Consider the following 22,202-nt stretch of genomic DNA (forward strand, 5'->3'; position numbering starts at 1 on the left):
TCACCGAACCAACTCGTCCACCACGTTTTGTCATAATCCATCCACAACCTTTTGAAACATCGTGCAATATATCGTTTCTTTCGCCCCATCTCTCAATAGTGAAGAATCACTTGAAAAATTATCGGATCCTGAATCGGATCTTCACCAAAATCGAATCAATTCATCCTCATCACAATCCCAACCTGTCCACCAAGTTTCGGCTGAATGCATCCGCAACTTTTTGAGATAACCTGCTCACAGACAGACAGACAAACAGACAGCGGTGGAAATATAACCTCTGCCCACTGACCAAGGCATGTACGCCGAGGGCAGGGGGAATTTGTGGAATGTACAGAAAAATAAGGAAAAATTTGGGGGCAGGGGGAATTTGTGGAATGTACAGAAAAATAAGGAAAAATTCGGGGGCAGGGGGAATTTGTGGAATGTACAGAAAAATAAGGAAAAATTTGGGGGCAGGGGGAATTTGTGGAATGTACAGAAAAATAAGGAAAAATTTGGGGGCAGGGGGAATTTGTGGAATGTACAGAAAAATAAGGAAAAATTTGGGGGCAGGGGGAATTTGTGGAATGTACAGAAAAATAAGGAAAAATTTGGGGCCAGGGGGAATTTGTGGAATGTACAGAAAAATAAGGAAAAATTTGGGGCCAGGGGGAATTTGTGGAATGTACAGAAAAATAAGGAAAAATTTGGGGGCAGGGGGAATTTGTGGAATGTACAGAAAAATAAGGAAAAATTTGGGGGCAGGGGGAATTTGTGAAATGTACAGAAAAATAAGGAAAAATTTGGGGGCAGGGGGAATTTGTGGAATGTACAGAAAAATAAGGAAAAATTTGAGGGCAGGGGGAATTTGTGGAATGTACAGAAAAATAAGGAAAAATTTGGGGGCAGGGGGAATTTGTGAAATGTACAGAAAAATAAGGAAAAATTTGGGGGCAGGGGGAATTTGTGGAATGTATAGAAAAATAAGGAAAAATTTGGGGGCAGGGGGAATATGTGGAATGTACAGAAAAATAAGGAAAAATTTGGGGGCAGGGGGAATTATGTGGAATGTACAGAAAAGTAAGGAAAAATTTGGGGGCAGGGGGAATTTGTGGAATGTACAGAAAAATAAGGAAAAATTTGGGGGCAGGGGGAATTTGTGGAATGTACAGAAAAATAAGGAAAGATTTGGGGGCAGGGGGAATTTGTGGAATGTACAGAAAAATAAGGAAAGATTTGGGGGCAGGGGGAATTTGTGGAATGTACAGAAAAATAAGGAAAAATTTGGGGGCAGGGGGAATTTGTGGAATGTACAGAAAAATAAGGAAAAATTTGGGGGCAGGGGGAATTTGTGGAATGTACAGAAAAATAAGGAAAAATTTGTGGGCAGGGGGAATTTGTGGAATGTACAGAAAAATAAGGAAAAATTTGGGGGCAGGGGAAGGACAGGGGATCAAAATCCTGTCATTTCTACATATTATATTACACTTGAATGGCAGAAGGATCCAGTAAAGAGATCCAGATTGAAAACGAAACATTTCAGGAACAAAAGGAAACTTAGACATTTCCATGATCTAGAGTTGAAAAGGTCAAGTAAAGAATCCCTTTTCTTTCTGAGCATTATACTTTCAATGATGTCGTCTTACAATCGCACAATATGCGCCAGGGCAAACAGGTATTTGAAACAAATCTGTAGATGAAGCAACAGGGCAGTTTCGACAATGTGCACAAAACGGGCAATGTTTCAATCTCCACCCGTTTCTCCATTTTTCATATTGTTGTGGCTGAAACCTTGCTCCGAGGTTAAATAGCGAGGAGTTATTATATGCAAAAGTTTATTCAGACTGGAAAAAAAAGAAAACTTAATGACAATGTGAGATTAATGAGTATAATTCCAGTTTAGAATGATCACCTTTTATGGTTATAACTCGAGACTAACTGGGCCCAAACATGAGCTTGAGACGAGTTAAGCAAGACCATCTGTTGCTCGTTCAAATTCGATGGACATCATAAGTTGATATAAATTTTTTTACTGCACAATATGATGAAAGTTCTGTTTTCCTTGAAGCAACAACTGAATTTATTGTTTTTGCTGTCGTTGTTTAAAACAAAACTTTTGTTTCATAAATTTCTTTGAAATCCCACAAGGGGCTATATGTACACATATATATATATATTTATATATAATATATATATGTGTGTGTGTGTGTGTGTGTGTGTGTGTGTGTGTGTGTGTGTGTGTGTGTGTATATATATATTATATATATAATATTTAATATATAGCATATGGTGTGTATATATTTAATATATAATATACAGTGTGTGTATATATATCCATATATATATAGATATATGTGTGTATATATATATATATATATATATATATTGTATATATATATATATATATATGTATATAAATATATACATAATATTTAATATATAATATACGGTGTGTATATAATATATATATATATATATATATATATATATTATATATATATATATATATATATATATATATATATATATATATATATGTGTGTGTGTGTGTGTGTGTGTGTGTGTGTGTGTGTGTATATATATATATATTACATATATTATATTTACTATATAATATACGGTGTGTGTATATATATCCATATATATATAGATATATGTGTGTATATATATATATATATTGTATATATATATATATATATATATATATATATATATATAATATATATATTATATATATATATAATATTTAATATATAATATACGGTGTGTATATATATATATATATATATATATATATATATATATATATATATATATATATATATAATATAGATATATTATAGAGATAGATATATGTGTGTGTATATATATATATATACACAGTCACGTGAAAAAGTATGTACACCCCATGTAAACTTTTGACTTTTTCCAACATATTTCAACATACAGCTATTTGATCTTCATTTCAACAATATTGATAGATCAAACGTGATATATTATAACAAATATCATGAAACATTTACATTTTGTAGTCCATTGTATAATTTAAATAAACATAAATGCAAATTTCGCATGTGGAAAAAGTAAGTACACCCATGAAATGTTTTTAAAATCTTTTTAACATATGTGGACATATCAATATTTGATCTTCATTTAAACCATCTATAGATAAAGGTGATCTACAGACTTGGCATTTAATATGGAATTTTTTTTTTTCTTGACTTGGGTTTACTTTCTTAACTCAGTATATCAATCTGGTGAGTTTCTTTTACACTTTGGTGATTTATTTGTTAAAAGAACCATGTCACTGATTGTCTGTCACAGCAAGAAGTCAACAACAGGATTATATAACAGGTGGCGTGGCAAAATGTACGGACAGGTGTATTTGATGATTGGCTTCACAGCCGGGTATACAAGTGTTGTTGCGTTCTGTATTAGTGGAAAACAACTGCTGCAACGTCTCCAAAAGTTATTGCCGCTTCCTCTGGAGATGGTCCGTCAACTCGACAATGCTGTTTGTCATGGAGTGGTGGCTTTACGAAATTACGGCATGAAACAGCGTGCTATTGCTCGGCAGTATGGCATCACTCAAGGTCAGGTGTCAAAGATCCTGAAACGAAATGCTCAGAGGGGTGTCCCTACTCCAATACCGAGGCCAGGACGTCCCTGCAGAACCACAAGGAGGGATGATCGCCAGCTGCACCGGTTAGTCCACAATGGCCGTACCAAGTCAGCTAATCGGCTTAGGGCTGAGTGGCAGCAACTGACAAATGTGCCTGTATCCAGAAGGCTAGTCAACCAACGACTGGTTCAAGCAGGCTATCGTGCCAGGCATCCCCTGAGAAAGCCACGCCTGACCAGACAACACCACCAGCGCCGATTGCAGTGGGCCAGAGAGCACCGTCAATGGCAGCCAGGACACTGGAATCACGTGATCTTCAGTGACGAGTCTAGATTTCTGGTCTATCGTCAAGATGGCCATGTCCGAGTGTGCAGACAAGTGCATGAAGCCTACAACAAAGATTGTATATTCCAAGAGTCCAAGCTGGAGGTGGTGGGGTGACCGTTTGGGCTGCTTTTCATGCAGGGGGAAAAACTGACCTGGTTGTTCTGAATGGAAACCTTAACCAGTTCAAGTACAGGGCCATTCTGGAAGAAACATTGCTTCCATTTGCTCGTGCAGCCTTTTGAGGAAACTTTGTCTTCCAAGATGACAATGCACGGCCTCATCGTGCTCGCATGATCCAACACTTTCTTGCTGACCGTGGTGTAGAGCATATGGAGTGGCCTGCCATGTCACCGGATATGAATCCGATAGAGAACTTGTGGGCAGAATTAACGCGTCAAATCGACCACTTGGACCAGCAGCCTGCCTATGTGCGTGAATTGCAGCACGCTATTGTCACTGCATGGCAAGCAATTCCTGTCCAAACCTTGGCAAATCTCGTGAACAGCATGCCTCAACGTGTGCGTGCTCTCCTGAATACTCGTGGGGGTTACACGAAGTACTGAACTGTAATTTTACTGTCCGTAATCCCAGTCGTAATTTAAGTTTTGTTTTTGTTAAAAAAAAATTTGGCTAATGTGCAAAATAAAGAGATACTTCTGGAAAACGCACAGAAGTTTAACACAGTCCTGTCCATGAATTGAGTTCGATATCAGTTTACATCACTTTCAAGGTTCCATTTATTTGTTTCGAAATGTCAAATGTGGTTTTTGTTTCTTTTAAAGGTCACATTAACAAAATCTAGAATAATTTCAATATAATTCCAATGAACCTTTGGTTCTAAGACACCTTGAAAAGTAAGTTCACCCCCACAAAAAAAATATTCCATATTAAATGCCAAGTCTGTAGTTGAACAAAAAACAATGAAAAGTTGACTTTGCAATAATTTATTCAACAAAAAATTGTTGCACAGCATGCACAATTGCATGCACAGCTCGTTTCAAATCCCCCCCACAACATCTCGATGGGATTTAGATCCGGGCTTTGACTTGGCCATTCCAGACCCCTCCATTTCTTTTGTTTTCAGCCATTCCTTGGTGGATTTACTGGTATGTTTAGGGTCATTGTCATGTTGCAAGGTCCACCTTCAGTTGAGCTTCAACTTTCCGACAGATGGCCTCACATTATCCTCAAGCACCCTCTGGTACAATGAAGAATTCATAGTGGATTCTATGATGGTGAGCTGCCCAGGCCCCGATGCAGCAAAGCTGCCCCAAACCATAATATTTCCACCACCATGCTTTACAGTTGGTATCAGGTTCTTGTGGTCAAATGCTGTCTTTGGTTTTCGCCAAACATGTCTTCTGGTACTGTGGCCAAATAGCCCTACCTTCGACTCATCTGTCCAGAGCACATTGTTCCAGAAGTGCTGGTCTTTGCCTTGGTGTTCATTGGCAAACTTTAGTCTTGCCCTGATGTTATTTCTGGACAGCAAAGGTTTCCTCCTGGCACACCTCCCATGTACAGTCACGTGAAAAAGTAAGTACACCCCATGTAAAGTTTTGACTTTTTCAACATATTTCAACATACAGCTATTTGATCTTCATTTCAACAATATTGATAGATAAAGGTGATATAATATAACAAATATCATGAAATATTTACATTTTGTCATCCATTGTATAATTTAAATAAACATAAATGCAAATTTCGCATGTGGAAAAAGTATACATATGCAGTACTGTATACATAAATACAGGTATTGGACAAAAAAATGGAAACGCCAATCAAAAGTCACTTAAAAAGGGTGTTGGGCCACCACATGCGGCCAGTGCGGCGTGTATGTGCCAGGGCATAGAGTCCACCAGCATCTGGTATCCTGCAGGAGGGATGCGGCACCATTCTTCTACGTGAAGGTCAATCAACTCACACCTGTTTGATGGAGGTGGTAAACGCTGTCTCAGGCATCGTTCCAGAATATCCTATAAATGCCCGATTGGGTTCAGATCTGGTGACAGAGAAGGCCATGACATATGGATAACATCAGCGTCATGCTCATCAAACCATTGGGCGACCACACGTGCTCTGTGGATGGGGGCATTGGGGGGCTCTTGCAGCCACGCAATTATAGGCAACCAGGCCTGTGCAGCATTTTTATACATGACCCTAAGCATGATGGGATGTTATTTGCTTCTTTAACACATGGACCACACCTGTGTGGAAGCTGTTGCTTGATGTCCCTAATTTGTCCAGGTGTTTCCATTATTTTTTTTGTCCACCACCTGGATATTTCCATGATATTTATTTATATCCCGAAAAGCAAAATAATTATAACGTAAGAAATCTTAACTATTTTTGGTATTTGATTGCAGGTGAAAAGCCTTACGCTTGCCCATACCAGGGATGCAACAAGCGATACTCCAACTCAAGTGACCGTTTCAAACACACACGCACACACTACGTGGATAAACCATACTGCTGCCGCATGCCGGGTTGTCTCAAACGCTACACGGACCCAAGCTCACTGCGCAAGCACGTCAAAGCACATGGGCATCAGGTGTCTTCGGAACTGCGCTCAGTGCAGAGCCCCTCTGAGACCTCATGTGGTGAATCGGCCAGTACTCCTCTCGACCTCAGTGTAGGGCCTGGTGGCAACGACGAAGGACGACACAATTCCCTACTTGCCCCACTGGACTTGAGCAAAGCAGCATTCTTAGCTGCCGCTCTCGCACCCGCCGCCTCTTTGCTTTGTGGTTTGCCCTTTCCACCTCATGCCACTAGCCTGCTGCAATCTTCGAGATTTCTCGGACAATCAATTCCAGGACACCTTCCAACGGGACCACTGGGCCTGGCCACGTCGCCGATCGCCCTAAGCATGTTGCCGCATGCCCTGCCACCAGCCTTGCCTTCTATGGACTTGATGCCCGAAGCAGGTCGAGCTTGTGGAAGCGCAACGGAACCAGGTGGATTTGTTCAGCCAGATGGACCTACACCAGCGTGGCTGGTTGTCTCGCCAGCCTCTTTACTCATGAGAGCTGCATCCATGCAAATTAACTGAGACCACAGGCATTCCTAAAATTTTGTCCTGTCTTAAAGCCTACCACAAAAGGAACGACGACTTAAAAGGTCTGAAACTGTATATCTACAATAATTTGCACCAGGATGACATAACAGTCCACATTACAACTAGTTATCAAATTTGAAAAGATTATGGCTGGAGGAATTGACTCCATGGATATTTCTGTACAGAAATGGTCCAAATATGTGCAAGCTCTTTTGCCCCTCTCCCTCCCCATCTGCAGCAATCATATTCCTCCATAGACTTTAACAAGGATTCATCAGAAAACCTCCAGATGGGCCTCACACAGCTGAGTTTTCTTTATACTCGTACTTTAGAGTCGATTTACTATTGGCGGAGTTGTACAGAAAGTCTTTGCACTTTTGCACTACATTTTGTTGCAGGAACAGATGACTTGGCACTCTAAACAAAAGTCCAACTGAAGGTCAAATGGTCACAGCTGCATCAGCTGACCACTTGACAAGTGTAACCGCTTTGGATGTTTCCATGTCAGCCCGCTGATAGTCTCTCAGGTTAAAAACCTTGAAATGATGGCCATCGGATAGCTGCTTCATAGGCCTTAAGGGTTGTAATTACTGGGTTCCAAATCTTGGGAATAAGGTGAATGAGGAATTGCTGGAGGCCTTGCATTATGCAGTTTTAAATGGACAGTCTTGCATTGACCATCTCTCAAGTTCCTCTAAGCTTGTCTTTGCGATTATATTCGATTCCTGAGGAAACCACTTAATTATCAATGTTTTTACCTTCACAAAAAAAACAGTGGACTAATAATTATCAACTGATGGTTGACAACCGCCGTGGGAAGCAAAGTAAGGCTACAGTTTGGGCATTAACCCTTTGTTGAAGCAAGAGGGCCTTCCTCTTTCACCAACAAAGGACTTTTGCCCGAATCGTCAGCATCTCTTTGCTTTTTCCCCGGAAGTTAAAATATCTCAGTCAATGTTCGGTTGGTGAAACTTATTGCTTGAATTGTCCACCAACGCAGACCGGCAATCCCCTTGACAAACTCGAGTATTCCCCCCACTTAATAGTTAGGACTGCAGCAGTGAGACTTTGGTTTCTAAGCTTCTGAAACTGGGCCGATGTCAGAATTCCCATGACATTTTCATCACGTCAATTAAAATCTGAGCTGGCTCACAAATTACTGTCGGGAAGAGTCGCCATGGCGCACTTGCTTTTGCAGCATAGCATGTACATCAGAGGCCATCAATAAAAATGGATGATATATATCAAACGAGATCTTTAGCGCACATACTCAAGCAGTCCCTAAGCCTGCGTCTTCCCTTACGATGAGGTTCCTGTCAGATTTCAAGAGAAACAACAATGGCACAAGGTAGAGCGTATACCTCTGGCAGGCTGAATAGTTTACGTTTTGTATCCCATTGATACACCGGATCTGGATTCTGACCTGAACCAAAATCGAATCGGCTTGTTCTTAATCACCGACCCCACTCATCCACCAAGTTTTGTCAGAACACATCCACAACTTTAAGATATCGTGTTATATAGAGTTTTTGGCCCTATCTCTCAATGGTGAAGAACCACTTAAAATTCTAGTATCTGGATCTAGAACTTCACCAAAATCTAATCAATTCTTCCATGTCACACGCCCAACCTGTCCACCAAGCTTCATCTGAATCTGTCCATAACTTTTTGAGATAACCTGCTCACAGACAGACCTTCGGTGCCGGAGGTAATAATTTGAACTACAGTACGGTATTCGTAAAAGGATGCAGAAGCAACTCAGGCCGATGTCTCTTGGCACGGGCAAAGGTGAAAACTTTCTGTACAACCCAGGATTTTCCACACTTCTAAAAATAGGAGTCTTCCTGAGCACAGTGAGGTCCGACTTGCGCTGCGAACCAATTGCATGGCGTTGCCTTATCCATGCAGCTATCATTACGAGAGCACATGGTCAGCAGCAGTCCAGCTTTCATTTTCACAAAAAATATATATTGAGGAAAAAAATACATCAACCTCCAGTTAATTAACCACTTTTTTCCTAGCTGGCTAATTCAAACCTAATCAATTATTTCAGGTTTATGATGTCGCAAGTGCACTCAAATGTTAACGCTCTCTTGGAAAGTTGCAAATCCAAATTGATTCGATGGCATTGCAACTCTCAGGACTCCATTCGTATCATACTATCATAGATTCAATCTTCGGCAAGAGCTGTAATAACTTTCAAATCCATTCGTGCTTGTAGGTTAAAAAACAAAAACAAAACCTTTTTGATCCACTTGCCGAGGCTTCGCTGAACATTCCCTCCTAATTGCAGCAGCTCAGACTTTGTGACTATTCATCATGTTTAAACTTTGTTGTGCATTTGTAAGGCCTCTGAGGATGCAAAAATAAATAAATGCACCTGACGCTCTACTCTTTCCACGAACAATTTTTTTTTAATGAAAGGCCACATTGAGGCCTCCAAATTGGAAATATCCATGACATCATTCTATACAGAGCATTGAATGCTTTCCTTGACATGCGAGTGGTAGTTATTTGAAGGGATTTCCTCAATGCTGAAACTAGAAGCTAGGCCGAGCAACTTTCTTGCTCGACTGGAAGCAAAAACACTTGATTATTCCTGTCGGTGACCATCATGGCTCCAAAATCATCCGTCGCCAAGTTCTGAACTGCTTAATAATTTGTAGCGTTTAGACTCGTCAAAATCACCTACCGATTCTCAACAAGCAAGATCGTACCTGGACGGAACCAAAATTGGGGAGTAATGTCGGCCTCGACTAGTTCCCAATTCACTCGTGGACGTGGGGCAACTTCTGTGGCAGCAGGTGCAGATCTCGCACGTGATTGTGGCAGCTCACCACGCCACGCTGTGCTTTCTTAAACAATTGCTGTTCCACAATACCGTAATACAAGCTGCTGATGCCTTTCGATTTTACATCATGTGATTAATGTGATACTCTGCAAACCTGCATCTGACAAACCGAGCTTGCGTATGCCGAATTACAACGACTCTATGCACCGATTCAACCGTAGCCATTGCTGCACCTGTAGAATGGATTTGGTTGGACTGGCAGGTACTGACAACCTCCATTGCTGCCCTCACGCCCGACTCGCCAACGACACGTCAATCTGGGCTGTAATGGAACATTTGGTGGTACATCGTACATTGTTTAGTTACCCCAAGCACCTGAAAACTACAGTACACTGACTACACATTTTATACCAGTCATAAATAAATCAACACATTTGAGCAAAAGCAGTTTCCTGTTAATGCACAGCTTTAGCTTTTCAAATCGATGAACACATCCTGATTGACGTACTAGCACTGCATATTTGGATGTGCTTACTGCGGATTATCTTCTGGAAGAACATTCTGCTGTACCGCAAGGAATTCCTGTAAATCGCTCAAAAGAATGGTCCTTCGCTGTAGTCCGTCAACATCCCTTCATCCCTACTGGGTTTCAAATGTGCTTGAGGCTTTTCTGTGGCTTGGCGAGACTCAGCATACCAATGCCAACTGTCGCCATTTATATGCACAAAAGGTTTGTCTGGTTCAGCCTATGTGAAAATCACTCCAAGAAGAAGCATCGGCACAATGATTGGACCAAGATATAACTGATCCAAATGTCGGTTTATAACTGGGGTAAGAGCATCCGGTGTCAACCTGCTTCTTAAGCTCGAGCTTTGCGATACTTGTTACAAAGTTCTGTCCTCACGAGAGGTAGAGGCCTGTATGCCTCAAAAGCATTGCACTTGCAGCACAAGATCCTATTATCTGATGGCAGCAGGAAGTTGTCTCCACCAATTATTGTTTTCTTCCTATAATGTGGTCCAATTGATCGCCTTAAGTTTGGGCCGATGCTTTAGCGACAGATGATCATAGACGCTGGCTTGTGCTGCCCCCTTGTGCACGTGACGACGATGGGGTCTGCCATTGTATAGTTTCACAGCCACACGCTAAACTAGTGCAAAGCCAGAAAGAAACGAGTTGCTGAATGACATCCCTGTGTGTGCGCCAAGCCTGCAACTTTTGTTGTTTTACCAAGTCTGCATATACAATATGCAGTGGCATCTTTTTTTTTACATTCTTAATATACAGCCCATCATCTGTAATTTGTTGAAAGTATCAAGTTGGTTGAAACCCCTTTGGTCTATGACTCATTCGGCACCATGACAACCAGCTGCTCGTTAAAAATGTGTTTTATTCTTGAGAGATTCTGCGATTGAAGATTTATATTTGTCGTACAGCATACATTGCATGCCTGGCCTTCTGTTTGCATTGTATTGTGAGCACTTTAAAACAAAAAAAAAAGGACAAAAAAAAAAAAGGACAAAAAAAAAAGGTTTTGGGACCACTTTCAGATCCATAGTGCGGCGACGGTACTTCACAGTAAATGCATGTTTTGAATCGTTATGCAATTTTGATTTTCAAACTTTGTACGGAGACAATCGAAGCCAGCCATTAGTCGAGGATCCACCGAACGCTCCATGTAAAGCCAGTGCTCTCATGACTAGATTCAGGAGTTAACTTGGGTACAAAATAATATCCTCGGAGAACCGCAGGACAGACGGTCCAAGTGCCAATGGAAGAGACAAAGAGCTCGACCCACACGTTCGAGACGTCGGTACATCCATTAAGGATTCTGCCAGTGACTGTCTCCGGTACTGAGGATAAAAAAAAGTGCCTTTAAGTATTCACCTGTTCTTAATCCATGACTGCAATTTCCTGAAGGAACGTGCACTTAGTTACTTAGCGACGACCAGTTTGCTCGGTGCAAACCATTGTATTTAATGTGGTACCAAGGGCAGCAGATCAACGATTAAATAAACCAATGTGATGCACTAATGATCTCCGGTGTGAATGTCTCGCATCCTTTCCTGGACAAGTTCAATAATCTACTCGTATTCACCTTGAGGAAACACAAATCATATTTATAGCATTCATTATTTTCCCAGTACATTCCAAGCATTTTCACCAAACTATTTACAAAGTTTTAAAAGTTTACAGTTCGAGAGCTCTTCTTGGATTCCGCAGCTTGTCCTTTGCGGCGGGCACCACGGTGGAGGCTCATCCGAAGATTGGCACGAGGGTTGCCTTTCTCAGCAACTTCAGCCAAAAGAGGAAGATCAGTGGACATTCTTACTGGATTCCTCCGCCTGATCGATCCTCACCTCTTCATCGAGACGTTCCTTCGCTCGAACAATCTGTCCACGTAAACCAGCATTATACCATGAAAGGGGCGAGTAGGCTGGTAAAACACTGCGAAAGAACAATGTCGGTGCTATGAACTTTAAACCCGTTTTCAGGTTTCTCTCAGTGGGACTAAAGTTGTAGGAATTGAAGCATAATTTTAAATTATCGTCGCATTAAACACACCTGGATTTTCAACAAACTTATTAGCAAAATAAGCCGTATGCATCACCAAATAGGTGATCCTCCAGCATCCCTACCTTCGACTGCAGGTAAAACGACCCACCGACAGACTTGTCGTTCACTTTGAACAAATGTTCGTAGTTCTGCAAAGGTATGCACAGGTTAATGCTTAAAATTAGCGAGTTCATAGAACACCTTGCTCCACGCTGTCTTGAGAAGCAAGGACATGGGTGGGGTCTGCGAGCAGCAAATTTGATTGGTCGTGATGACGTAAAATGACATGTTTTGTTCAAGTATTCAGAAACAGGTTTTGAAAGTGTCAATGAAGTCATTTGTGTTCTACAGTGTTCAAGTATATAATTCAAATTAAATTAAATTAAGGTTGTTGTAGAAAATAAAGGAAAAAATATCAGAAATTCACCGCCGTTGCTGCAGCATCTCTTACACCACCTTATCTAACACGTTACATTCATTCTTCGTGCCTGTTTGTGTCCTTTAGGACATCAGAAAACAGTAAGCTTCCTGTTTTCATCGATTTTCAATTTGGTTCGACTGCCAGACAACAACAACAACAACATGCATTTTAAAAGGCCATTTTCCCTGCTCGAGCGGGGGTTAGCCTTGCGGTCCCCATGACAATCTTCTCCATTTTGCCCTATTTTCTGCATCTCTCCTTGTTAACCCCCTTGCCCGCATTTCTTCTTCCACCATCTTTAGCCAAGTCTTTCTCGGTCTTCCCCGTCTTCTACTTCCTTCTACATTCATTTCCATCACTCTTCTCAACCAGTCACTTTCATCCTTCCTCAACACATGACCAAACCATCTCAACCTGTTCCTCTTCACAGCATCAATCACAGGCTCTATTCCCATCATCTTTCGCAATTCATCATTTGTCTTCCTCTCTCTCAACGATACTCCGCACATCCGTCGAACCATTCGCATTTCCACCCTTTCCAACCTTCGTTGCTGCTCTACGTTCATTACCCATGTCTCGCTCCCGTAAATCATAACACTTCTCACACATGCAGCATACACCTTTCCCTTCAGCTTCAACGACACTCCCCTCATCATCAGCACGCCACTCAATTCCCGAAACTTCTTCCATGCACATCTCACTCGAGCAACCGTTGCCGAGTCTGATCCACCTTCTCCATTCAGCATGTCTCCGAGGTAGCAAAATGTTTTCACACCTTCCAGCTTCACGCCGTCTCCAAGATCCAACTCAACATTTCCTCCATCTGCAGCTCCCTCTGTGCACACCTTACATTTGAATGTAGCTGCCACACTGGTTAATGACCCTCTCAGACCACTACATTTTTGATGAACCCACTCAGCGCACATTGTACACTGAATGGAGTTCACTCCGACACCCTTCCTACACACAGCACAGGGCCACTTCCCAGTTCTTTCCACCTCACCACATGCTTTACCACTTGCCATCACCTTCGTCTTTCCGATATTCACCTTCAGACCTTTTGTCTCCATACATTCCTTCCACGTGTTCATCTTTTCCTTCAGTCCATCCATACTTTCCGCAATCAACACCAGATCATCTGCATACAACAACTCCCACGGTAAACCCTCCTTTACGTTCTGAGCCAGCACCTCCATCACAGCTACAAATAGTAGTGGACTTAGTACCGACCCCTGATGCACTCCCACCTTCACCTCAAACTCACCACTGTTCCCGTCCTTCGTCCTTACAGCTGTGCGCGCTCTTTTGTACATTGCCATCACTACTCTGATCAACCATTCCTCCACTCCTAACTTCCTCAATGCCCATGTCAATACTCCCAGACTGCCAGACAGAGACAGGGTAACCTAGAACGGCATTCGGTAGAGCACAAACCTCTGCCAGGCTGAACAGTTTGTTTTGTATCCCACTGATGGGCCGGATCGGGATTCGGACCTCAACTAAAATCGAATTGGCTTGTTCTTGTCACCTAACCAACTCGTCCGCAGAGTATAGTCATAACTTGCTCACAACCTTTTGAGATATCGTGCTATGAATCGCTTTTCGCCCCACTCTCAATGGTGAAGAATCACTTAAAAATCAAATAATTCTCGTATCTGAATCCATATTCAGATCTTCACCAAAATTGAATCGATTCGTCCTTTTCACACACCCAACCTCTCCACCAGGTTTCATCCAAATCCGTCCATAAGTTTTTGAGATGCCGTGCTATATGTCTGTGTTAGCCCCATCACTCAATGGTGAATAATCACTTAGAAAATGAAATAATTCTCGTATCCGAATCCATATTCAGATCTTCACCAACATTGAATCGATTAGCCCTTGTCACACACCCAACCTCTCCACCAGGTTTCATCCAAATCCGTCCATAATTTGACATATCCTGCTAGGTATAGTTTTTGGCCCTATCTCCCAATGGTGAAGAATAACTTTAAAAATTCTAGTAGCCAGATCCGAATCCGGATCTTCACCAAAATCAAACATTTCGTCCTTGTCACATACGCCACATCTCTGCCAAATTTCGTCCGAATCCGTCCACAACTTTTTCAAATATCTTGTTTCCACAAACAAACAAATGGACAAACAGACAGAGGTGAAAACATAACCTCCATCCACCTCCGGTGGTGGAGGTAAATATTATCTCGCTCCTCCTGCGTGATCGGGAGGAATTTGGAGTCAAAGTACGGTACTGCTAAGCTACAGGTTCGTTTTCCGATTCGTTTTGAAAAATATAACATTAAATTAAAATAAAGTTGTTCTTCAATCATGAACTGACATTTCTGGAAAGAAAGAGTAAACCAATTCGTCTCGCGCACGCGAGGTAATAAACCTTATTTGATGACATTTTGATATTCCTTAAATCAAAATTGACTCGAGGTACAAACATCTCAATATAAAAAATAAATAACCACCTTTAGAGGCCATTTTTCCCCGCAAGCGGGGGTTGGCCTTTTTCGGGCACCGTGGTTGTTGTTGTTTTTTTGGTCCCCTTTTTGAAGCAATGTTTTACGGCCGGATGCCCTTCCTGACGCCAACCCTTTTTGCCGCCTTTAACGACAAACAGGGAATTACCAGTGAACTGGTACTCAATTAGCCGACCTCGGAAGGATGACAGGCTGAGTCAACCCCCCTGGCGTTAATTCAGCAATCGACCGGGATTCGAACCCAGGATCCTAGGATCCTAAGCCAGCACCCTAGCCGCTAGCCCAACACCAGGGTTAACACCTGGTTAACACCAGGTTAACACCAGGTTATCTCAATGCTGCAGAAAACTTAGGAATACGACTTGCCGTTCTGAAGTTGATTATGTAAAGACAGAGGGATTATGGGATATTGGGATAGTCCGTGCGCACTCGCCTTGGAGCTGTCCAACTGGGATTCAAATCTCGACCCGGCAATAAACTGCCACCCCGGTGCTTCATCACGTGCGGAGAGATGCAAAAAAAAAATGTTCATACCGTCCATTGGGAGGACGTTAAGCAAGAGGACCCGTCGGCCAACACTCACTGGTCATTCGTTGGTGGACCTTAAATTCAGGAAGGTGAGTAATCATGGGAACACTGTACAAATTATAAATGCTTGCCAAAATCATGTTCGGTCGAACGTCAGGCCTGGCCACAAGGTTCGCAAAACCTGGGCCAATAAGGATCCTTGACCGACCCCCACACAGAGGTGGGAATAACGTGGGTCGTTGAAGCAGTAGAGGTGGATAACAGGATACGGATACGGATAAATAAATAAAAACACCTTTTAGAGGCCATTTTTTCCCTGCAAAGCGGGGGTTGGCCTTTTTCGGGCACCGTGGTTGTTGTTGTTTTTGTTGGTCCCCTTTTTGAAGCAATGTTTTACGGCCGGATGCCCTTCCTGCCGCCAAACCTGTTTGTCGCCTTTTACGACAAGCAGGGAATTACCAGTGAACTGGTACTCAATTACGGATACGGCTACTGATACGGATACGGATACATGAAAGCAAATTCGAGTGGTCACAGACTTCGACCGCAAAGTTCAATATCTTGAGTGCAAGGTAACTTTATCAAACCCATCCCAACTCCACAGCATTTTCAAGTGCTCACTACAACGTGTGATCGGGCCCACAAATCCCTGACGATCCAACTCTTATCATGGACCAATTGAATTGAAATTCCAAATTGGTCTTATAACGGACCGTGGCCAACCTGCTTAAGGAGACAAGACGTAGCAAACGCGACTTGCCTTGGCGATATCGACTGGGTCCACAGAGGTCACATTGAGTATTTGTTTGGCTTCCTGGAGACTCAATCCAGCCAAGCTGCTCGCGGCTGCAGATTCCTCGCCAGCACGTCCCTTACCCCGGGCTTGCGCTGCCGCCTGGCTTGCTGGACGCAACACGGTACAAAGTATTCCACAGTCAGATTCCGGGATTTTGTCTGGGAGCAGGAAGCTTGGTACAGGTGAGGGAGAATTAATGAAGTTAAAGGTGCAAGGAAAAGGTAAATCAAAGGGAGGGGAGCGAGATATAGGGGGTTATCGACTTTTTTTTTTTTTTTTTTGCATACAAGATTGAGGCTCGTGTATGAGCAAACATTAATGACAAAAAAAAAAAACAGACACATAAGCCAAAATAAAGGGAGCGGGAGACAAGATGGGGAGAGAGGAGGAAGCACACAAGCACAACATTTGAGAGCAGGGACATCGGGAGATCTGTGGGAGGGAGAGGGCTTGGGGGGAGGAGGTGTGGGAAGGGGGGAGGGGGGGGAAAGAGGTCAAAAACACCTGCAAACTTACCTACAAACTCTTGGCGCACAGCTCTTGTGAAGGCACGGGTCACTACCTGCGCTCCGAGCACAATGACCTGGACCAAGTACTTCGCCTACAAAACACAAACAAAATTCCAAGCACATTTTGTATACTGAATCGAGGCTCGTGAAAGAGCTGACATTTACTTCACAAACAAATCAACCAGACAAACAAAATATATAAAAAGAGGGAGCAGAAGACAAGAGAAGGGGAAGCACACAAACACTTTAGAGCACACAACATTTAAGAGCAGGGAGATGTGTGGGAGGGAGAGGGCTTGGGGGGAGGAGGCGTGGGAAGCGGGGGGGAGAAGTATAAAACACAAGGACACCAAGGACTTCCAGGACATAAGTTGGTATTTCAAAAAAGTGGAATTGGGGTGAAATTAGCAGGGGTAGAAAAGATCAATGTTTTGGATGGGGGAGGATAAGAGATGGTGGTGAACAGCTGTTTTAAAGACCTGGAGGGTGGAGTGGGATTGAAGAGAGTGAGGGAGTTTGTTCCAGAGGCGGGAGAAAAGAGGAATGAAGGAGTGAAGGTGAGCAGAGTCTTGATTTTGGCAGTTTAACCATAAGAGGGTTGCAGGCAGATCTTGTGCGACCTGTAGGAATATTTGCGGGGCAGAGCCCAGAGAGCTGGGGGGGGGGGGGGGGGGCAAGGCCAGAGAGGAGTCGGTAGAAGACGGAAAGACCACCAACCTGCCTGCGGTGAGTGAGTGAGAGGCCCTTGGAGTTAGCTTCATCGCGGGAGATTCCAATGATTCTGAATGTTTTGCTTTCAACAGCGTGAAGACGAGCTAGGTGTGAGGCAGGAGCACCAGCCCAGAGGGGGGAACAGTATTCCATTGAGTTGCAGATGAAAGCCTTGTATGTGGTGAGGAGCTCAGGTGTGCCAAGGAAGGACTTCGCACGACGGAGGATGCCCAGTCGGCGACTGGCTTTGGAGGTCAGCTTGGAAATGTGGTTTTCCCAGGAAAGATCATGGCAGATAGTGAGACCCAAAAGGTTGAGTGACAGAACTTCTTGGAGAGGATTATTCAGAAAGTGGATGGGAGGGTTGTCTAGTCGGTCTTTTCGGAGACATCGTTTGCAACGATGCAACATTTAGTTTTAGGGTTCATCGATTAGATACATAAGTATGGTAACATGCATGACATCCCATTCCATGACAATTATTGCCTCGTTCTTGTGGGAGAGTTTGGCCCAAGTCTTTCACCAACCGGATGGCCAGGCATGACGTTCAACTAAAGTTAGGGCAGGAATTTGGGGAATTTTTTTTTCATGATGCCAGTGATTCCTCGCTTATTCTTTGCGAAGGACACCGTGGGATCTTTAACGTCCACCAACGAATGCTGGCACACTGCCTGGATTCGAACCCAGGCTATAACTAGCCTAGGCCATCATCATGCGTACGTAATAAGTACATAACCCCTTACTCATCGTGACGTCACAGTTACGGTAAGGTACACGTACACCGCACGACTGTACTGAGAACCGCAAGCACCCACTGAACTCTCGGCAGCACGTGTCGATGTGTCGATAAACGATGTGTCGCAGCACGTGTCGATAAACACAAAACAGACCGTAACGGATCTCCATACATACCATTCGTCCAGCCCCAGTGCCGGGTCGATCACCTTTGGTCGACGCCGGGACGAAAACGAGCCGGTAAGTACAAACCGGAAACTCTCCCCTCGACTCCTCTGTATCCTCTGCGTGCCCTCGACTCCTCGGAGCGGCCGATAAGGACTTACTAAGATCTACAACGATCTATAATAAATTACGCCAACCGCAGTGCTCAAATCGCCAAGACGAGAGCTTATACACCGCCACATGTTTCCTCGTTCATCACAAATAATTAACGATAAACCCGATTAGCATCAATCATTCGTTCCCTTTATAAGCGCTGCACATTTTATGTAAACGGACATTCCGGATGTACGGGCACAATGACGTCACGTTTGAAGTAATATCCCATGGAATACAGCAGGAAGCTATTGTTTTACTTTTAATAATCATATTAAGCGAAAGAATATTCAATTCCACCATTTATTTCTGATTAAATTATACACAAAAAAGAGCACTTTTGAAACATAAAATGCAGACAATGGTCGGGATGATAGAGGGTGTGCCTGTGACGTCACTACATTTTCGATCCGCCATCTTGGAGTACAAGCAAACAAAGCCAAACTTCACGTGGACCGTGGACTGCATCATTGTGTTTACTTTTGTTAGAAGGGGAGTTAAATGGTGAATGCTTACGCTGTATTTCGCTGTGGCAATTTACCTATAGGGAGGATTGTTTGTCGTATCATGAACTCCCTACACGCAACCATATAAATATTTTAATATGGAGGCTTGACTTCAAGTTAGGAGGGACATTCAAAATGGATGTGGAATGAAATTCTCAAAGTAGTTCGAGAAACAGCAAATATATTTTATTCCTCAATATCAATAATTATGTGCATGATGTTAGGGCACAATTTTTTGTCCTTTGGTGTGAAGAGCTATACATCATCCATGTACAGCTGGCTTGGGATCCAAAGGTCCTGAGTTTGATTTCTATCCAACCATTGAATTAGCACCAGGTGGGGTTGACTCAGCTTGTCATCCTTCTGAGGTTGGTGAAATGAGTACCTGTCATGTATATAAATATAAAAAATAACCACCTTTAGAGGCCATTTTTCCCCGCAAAGCGGGGGTTGGCCTTTTTCGGGAACCGTGGTTGTTGTTGTTTTTTGGTCCCCTTTTTGAAGCAATGTTTTACGGCCGGATGTCCTTCCTGACGCCAACCCTTTTTGCCGCCTTTAACGACAAACAGGGAATTACCAGTGAACTGGTACTCAATTAGCCGACCTCGGAAGGATGACAGGCATGTATGCAGTGCAAATATTCACCGTTGTATCCCTACACCGGGACCGGGTTGTATCCCTACGCCAGAGCTCGGATAGCGCTGCTGGGAATCAGGCCTTGATCGGCAGAGTGAATAAACGCGTACGACAATTGATCGCAGTTTGTCGAGATACTTTACATGGCGACGAGGATAAACATCTAGACCATGACTTCTTTCGGCCATATCGATGAATTCGACCCTCATGAGGGGGATTTTGACACGTATTCTGAGCGGTTGTCTTTCTACTTCGAGGCGAACGGCATCGCGACCGAAGCCCGGATGAAGGCCGTCTTCCTGTCCGTTTGCGGAGGTGAGACGTTCACACTTGTTAAAAACCTGATTCGGCCTCGGACAATCCAGGAGCTCACGTATGCAGAGCTCAAGGCCGCTTTGAAGGAACATTGCAACCCATCTCCTTCAGTCATCCTGTGTCGGTTTAATTTTTACATGTGCAGACAGCAGCAAGGTCAGTCGATCGCAGACTTCATTGCACACCTCAAAAAACTGTCACATCTGTGTGAGTTTGGGGACACGATCGATGATATGCTTCGTGATTTGCTGGTGGTTGGCATGTCCGATGACCGCACTCGTAGACGCCTGCTTGCTGAGAGAAGACTGACGTTCCAAAATGCCAGAGACACCGCCATTTCCATGGAAAGTGCTGAACGCAACGCTACAAGCATCGGTGCCACTCGCTCGTCTGGTACCAGCCCTGCTGTGAATCGGTTGGATCATGTTCAGCCAAAACGTTGGAACAAGGCTCCTCGTCAGAAGCCAGTGCAGTCTCAAACCCACAACAACTGTTTTCGGTGCAACGGAAAGCACCCTCCGGAGACGTGTCGGTTCAAAGATGCCACCTGCCATTTCTGTTCAAAAACTGGCCATATTGCTCCAGCTTGCATCACTCGCAAATCGGGAAAAGGAAAAGCTGCTGACAAGATTCATCAGTTTATCGGTTCGGAGGAACCCGAGCTTGACCAGGTGAGCTCTGTTTCCGACAACTCAGAATCGTATGACCTGCTTCATATTGATTCTCACCATAGGCGGGACCCTCTTCTTGCCAATGTTGTCGTCAACAATCGACCATTGCAAATGGAGGTCGACACTGGTGCGGCCGTCTCGCTCATCAGCCATGCTGTTTTCACAAACCTGTGGAGTGATGCTGACCGACCCCATCTGAAACCTACTACCTATGGACTCTCCACCTATACAGGTGAGAAGATTGTTCCCTGCGGTACATGTGACGTCACGGTGGGCTACGATAACCGTGAGTTTCACCTACCCCTGATCGTCATTCCTGGAAAGGGCCCTTCCTTACTCGGCAGGAACTGGTTGAGCATAATTCGACTGAAGTGGGAAAGCATTCATCAACTCCGGGCAGCCAACGTTTCTTCTACCGCAGCATACACACTCAAAAATGTGCTGGATACGTACCCAGATGTCTTCAAGGATGAGCTTGGAACCTTGAAAGGACATACGGCTAAACTCAGGGTTGACCGGGATGCCAATCCTATATTTTGCAGGGCTCACCCAGTCCCTTTCGCCCTGCGTGAGCGGATTGACAAGGAACTGGATCATCTTGAAAATCTGGGGATCATCGAGCAAATCCAGTATGCCGAATGGGCGGCGCCCATCGTTCCGGTCATAAAATCGGACCAGTCCATCCGCATATGTGGAGATTATAAAATGACCGTGAACAGGTGTTCTTCATTGGATAAATATCCAATCCCGAGGATCGAAGACCTCTATGCTCATCTCACGGGAGGCAAGACTTTTACGAAACTCGATCTCAAATCCGCCTATCTACAGCGCTGCTTGGACGAGAATTCGAAACAGTATCTTACCATCAACACGCATCGTGGGTTGTACAGGTACCACCGACTTAGTTTTGGAGTGAAATCTGCACCTGGAATTTATCAGCGTGTCATGGACAGTTTGTTTGCCGCCGAACGCAACGTCGTTTGTTACCAGGATGATATTCTGGTTACTGGTCGTACGGACGCGGAACATCTACAGAACCTGGAGAGAGTTCTGAAGAAGATTTCGGACTCCGGCCTACGTTTGTGTCGAGACAAGTGCAGGTTTATGGTGCCATCAGTCACGTACCTGGGTCATACGATTGATGCCGAGGGTCTACACCCGACAGATGAGAAAGTCCGAGCTATCAAGGATGCTCCTGCTCCACGAGATGTGACCGAATTGAAGTCATACCTCGGTT

At 43.6% G+C, this 22,202-nt stretch overlaps 2 protein-coding genes across 5 annotated transcripts in view; one reads left to right on the forward strand and one right to left on the reverse strand.

Annotated features, from left to right (window-relative positions):
• Positions 1-11,814, forward strand: part of GLIS2 (GLIS family zinc finger 2) — a 129,795-nt gene extending 117,981 nt beyond the window's left edge. For all 4 annotated transcript variants that reach the window (XM_068117133.2, XM_068117135.2, XM_068117136.2 and 1 more), the window contains one exon: positions 6,298-11,814. In XM_068117133.2, the coding sequence (XP_067973234.1) occupies positions 6,298-6,983 (686 nt within the window). In that variant the 3' untranslated portion in view covers positions 6,984-11,814. The remainder of the gene's footprint in view (positions 1-6,297) is intronic.
• Positions 11,151-19,031, reverse strand: PAM16 (presequence translocase associated motor 16). The gene is made up of 5 exons (XM_068117140.2): positions 18,697-19,031; positions 17,081-17,165; positions 16,529-16,671; positions 12,420-12,485; positions 11,151-12,173 (listed from the first exon to the last, which is right to left on the reverse strand). The coding sequence occupies exons 1-5, from the start codon at positions 18,697-18,699 to the stop codon at positions 12,096-12,098; spliced, it is 375 nt and encodes a 124-aa protein (XP_067973241.1). The 5' UTR covers positions 18,700-19,031; the 3' UTR covers positions 11,151-12,095.
• Between the last annotated feature and the right edge of the window lie 3,171 nt (positions 19,032-22,202).

The sequence above is a fragment of the Myxine glutinosa genome, chromosome 5, assembly GCF_964187855.1.
Source record: "Myxine glutinosa chromosome 5, kmMyxGlut1.1, whole genome shotgun sequence".
NCBI lineage: Eukaryota > Metazoa > Chordata > Myxini > Myxiniformes > Myxinidae > Myxine > Myxine glutinosa.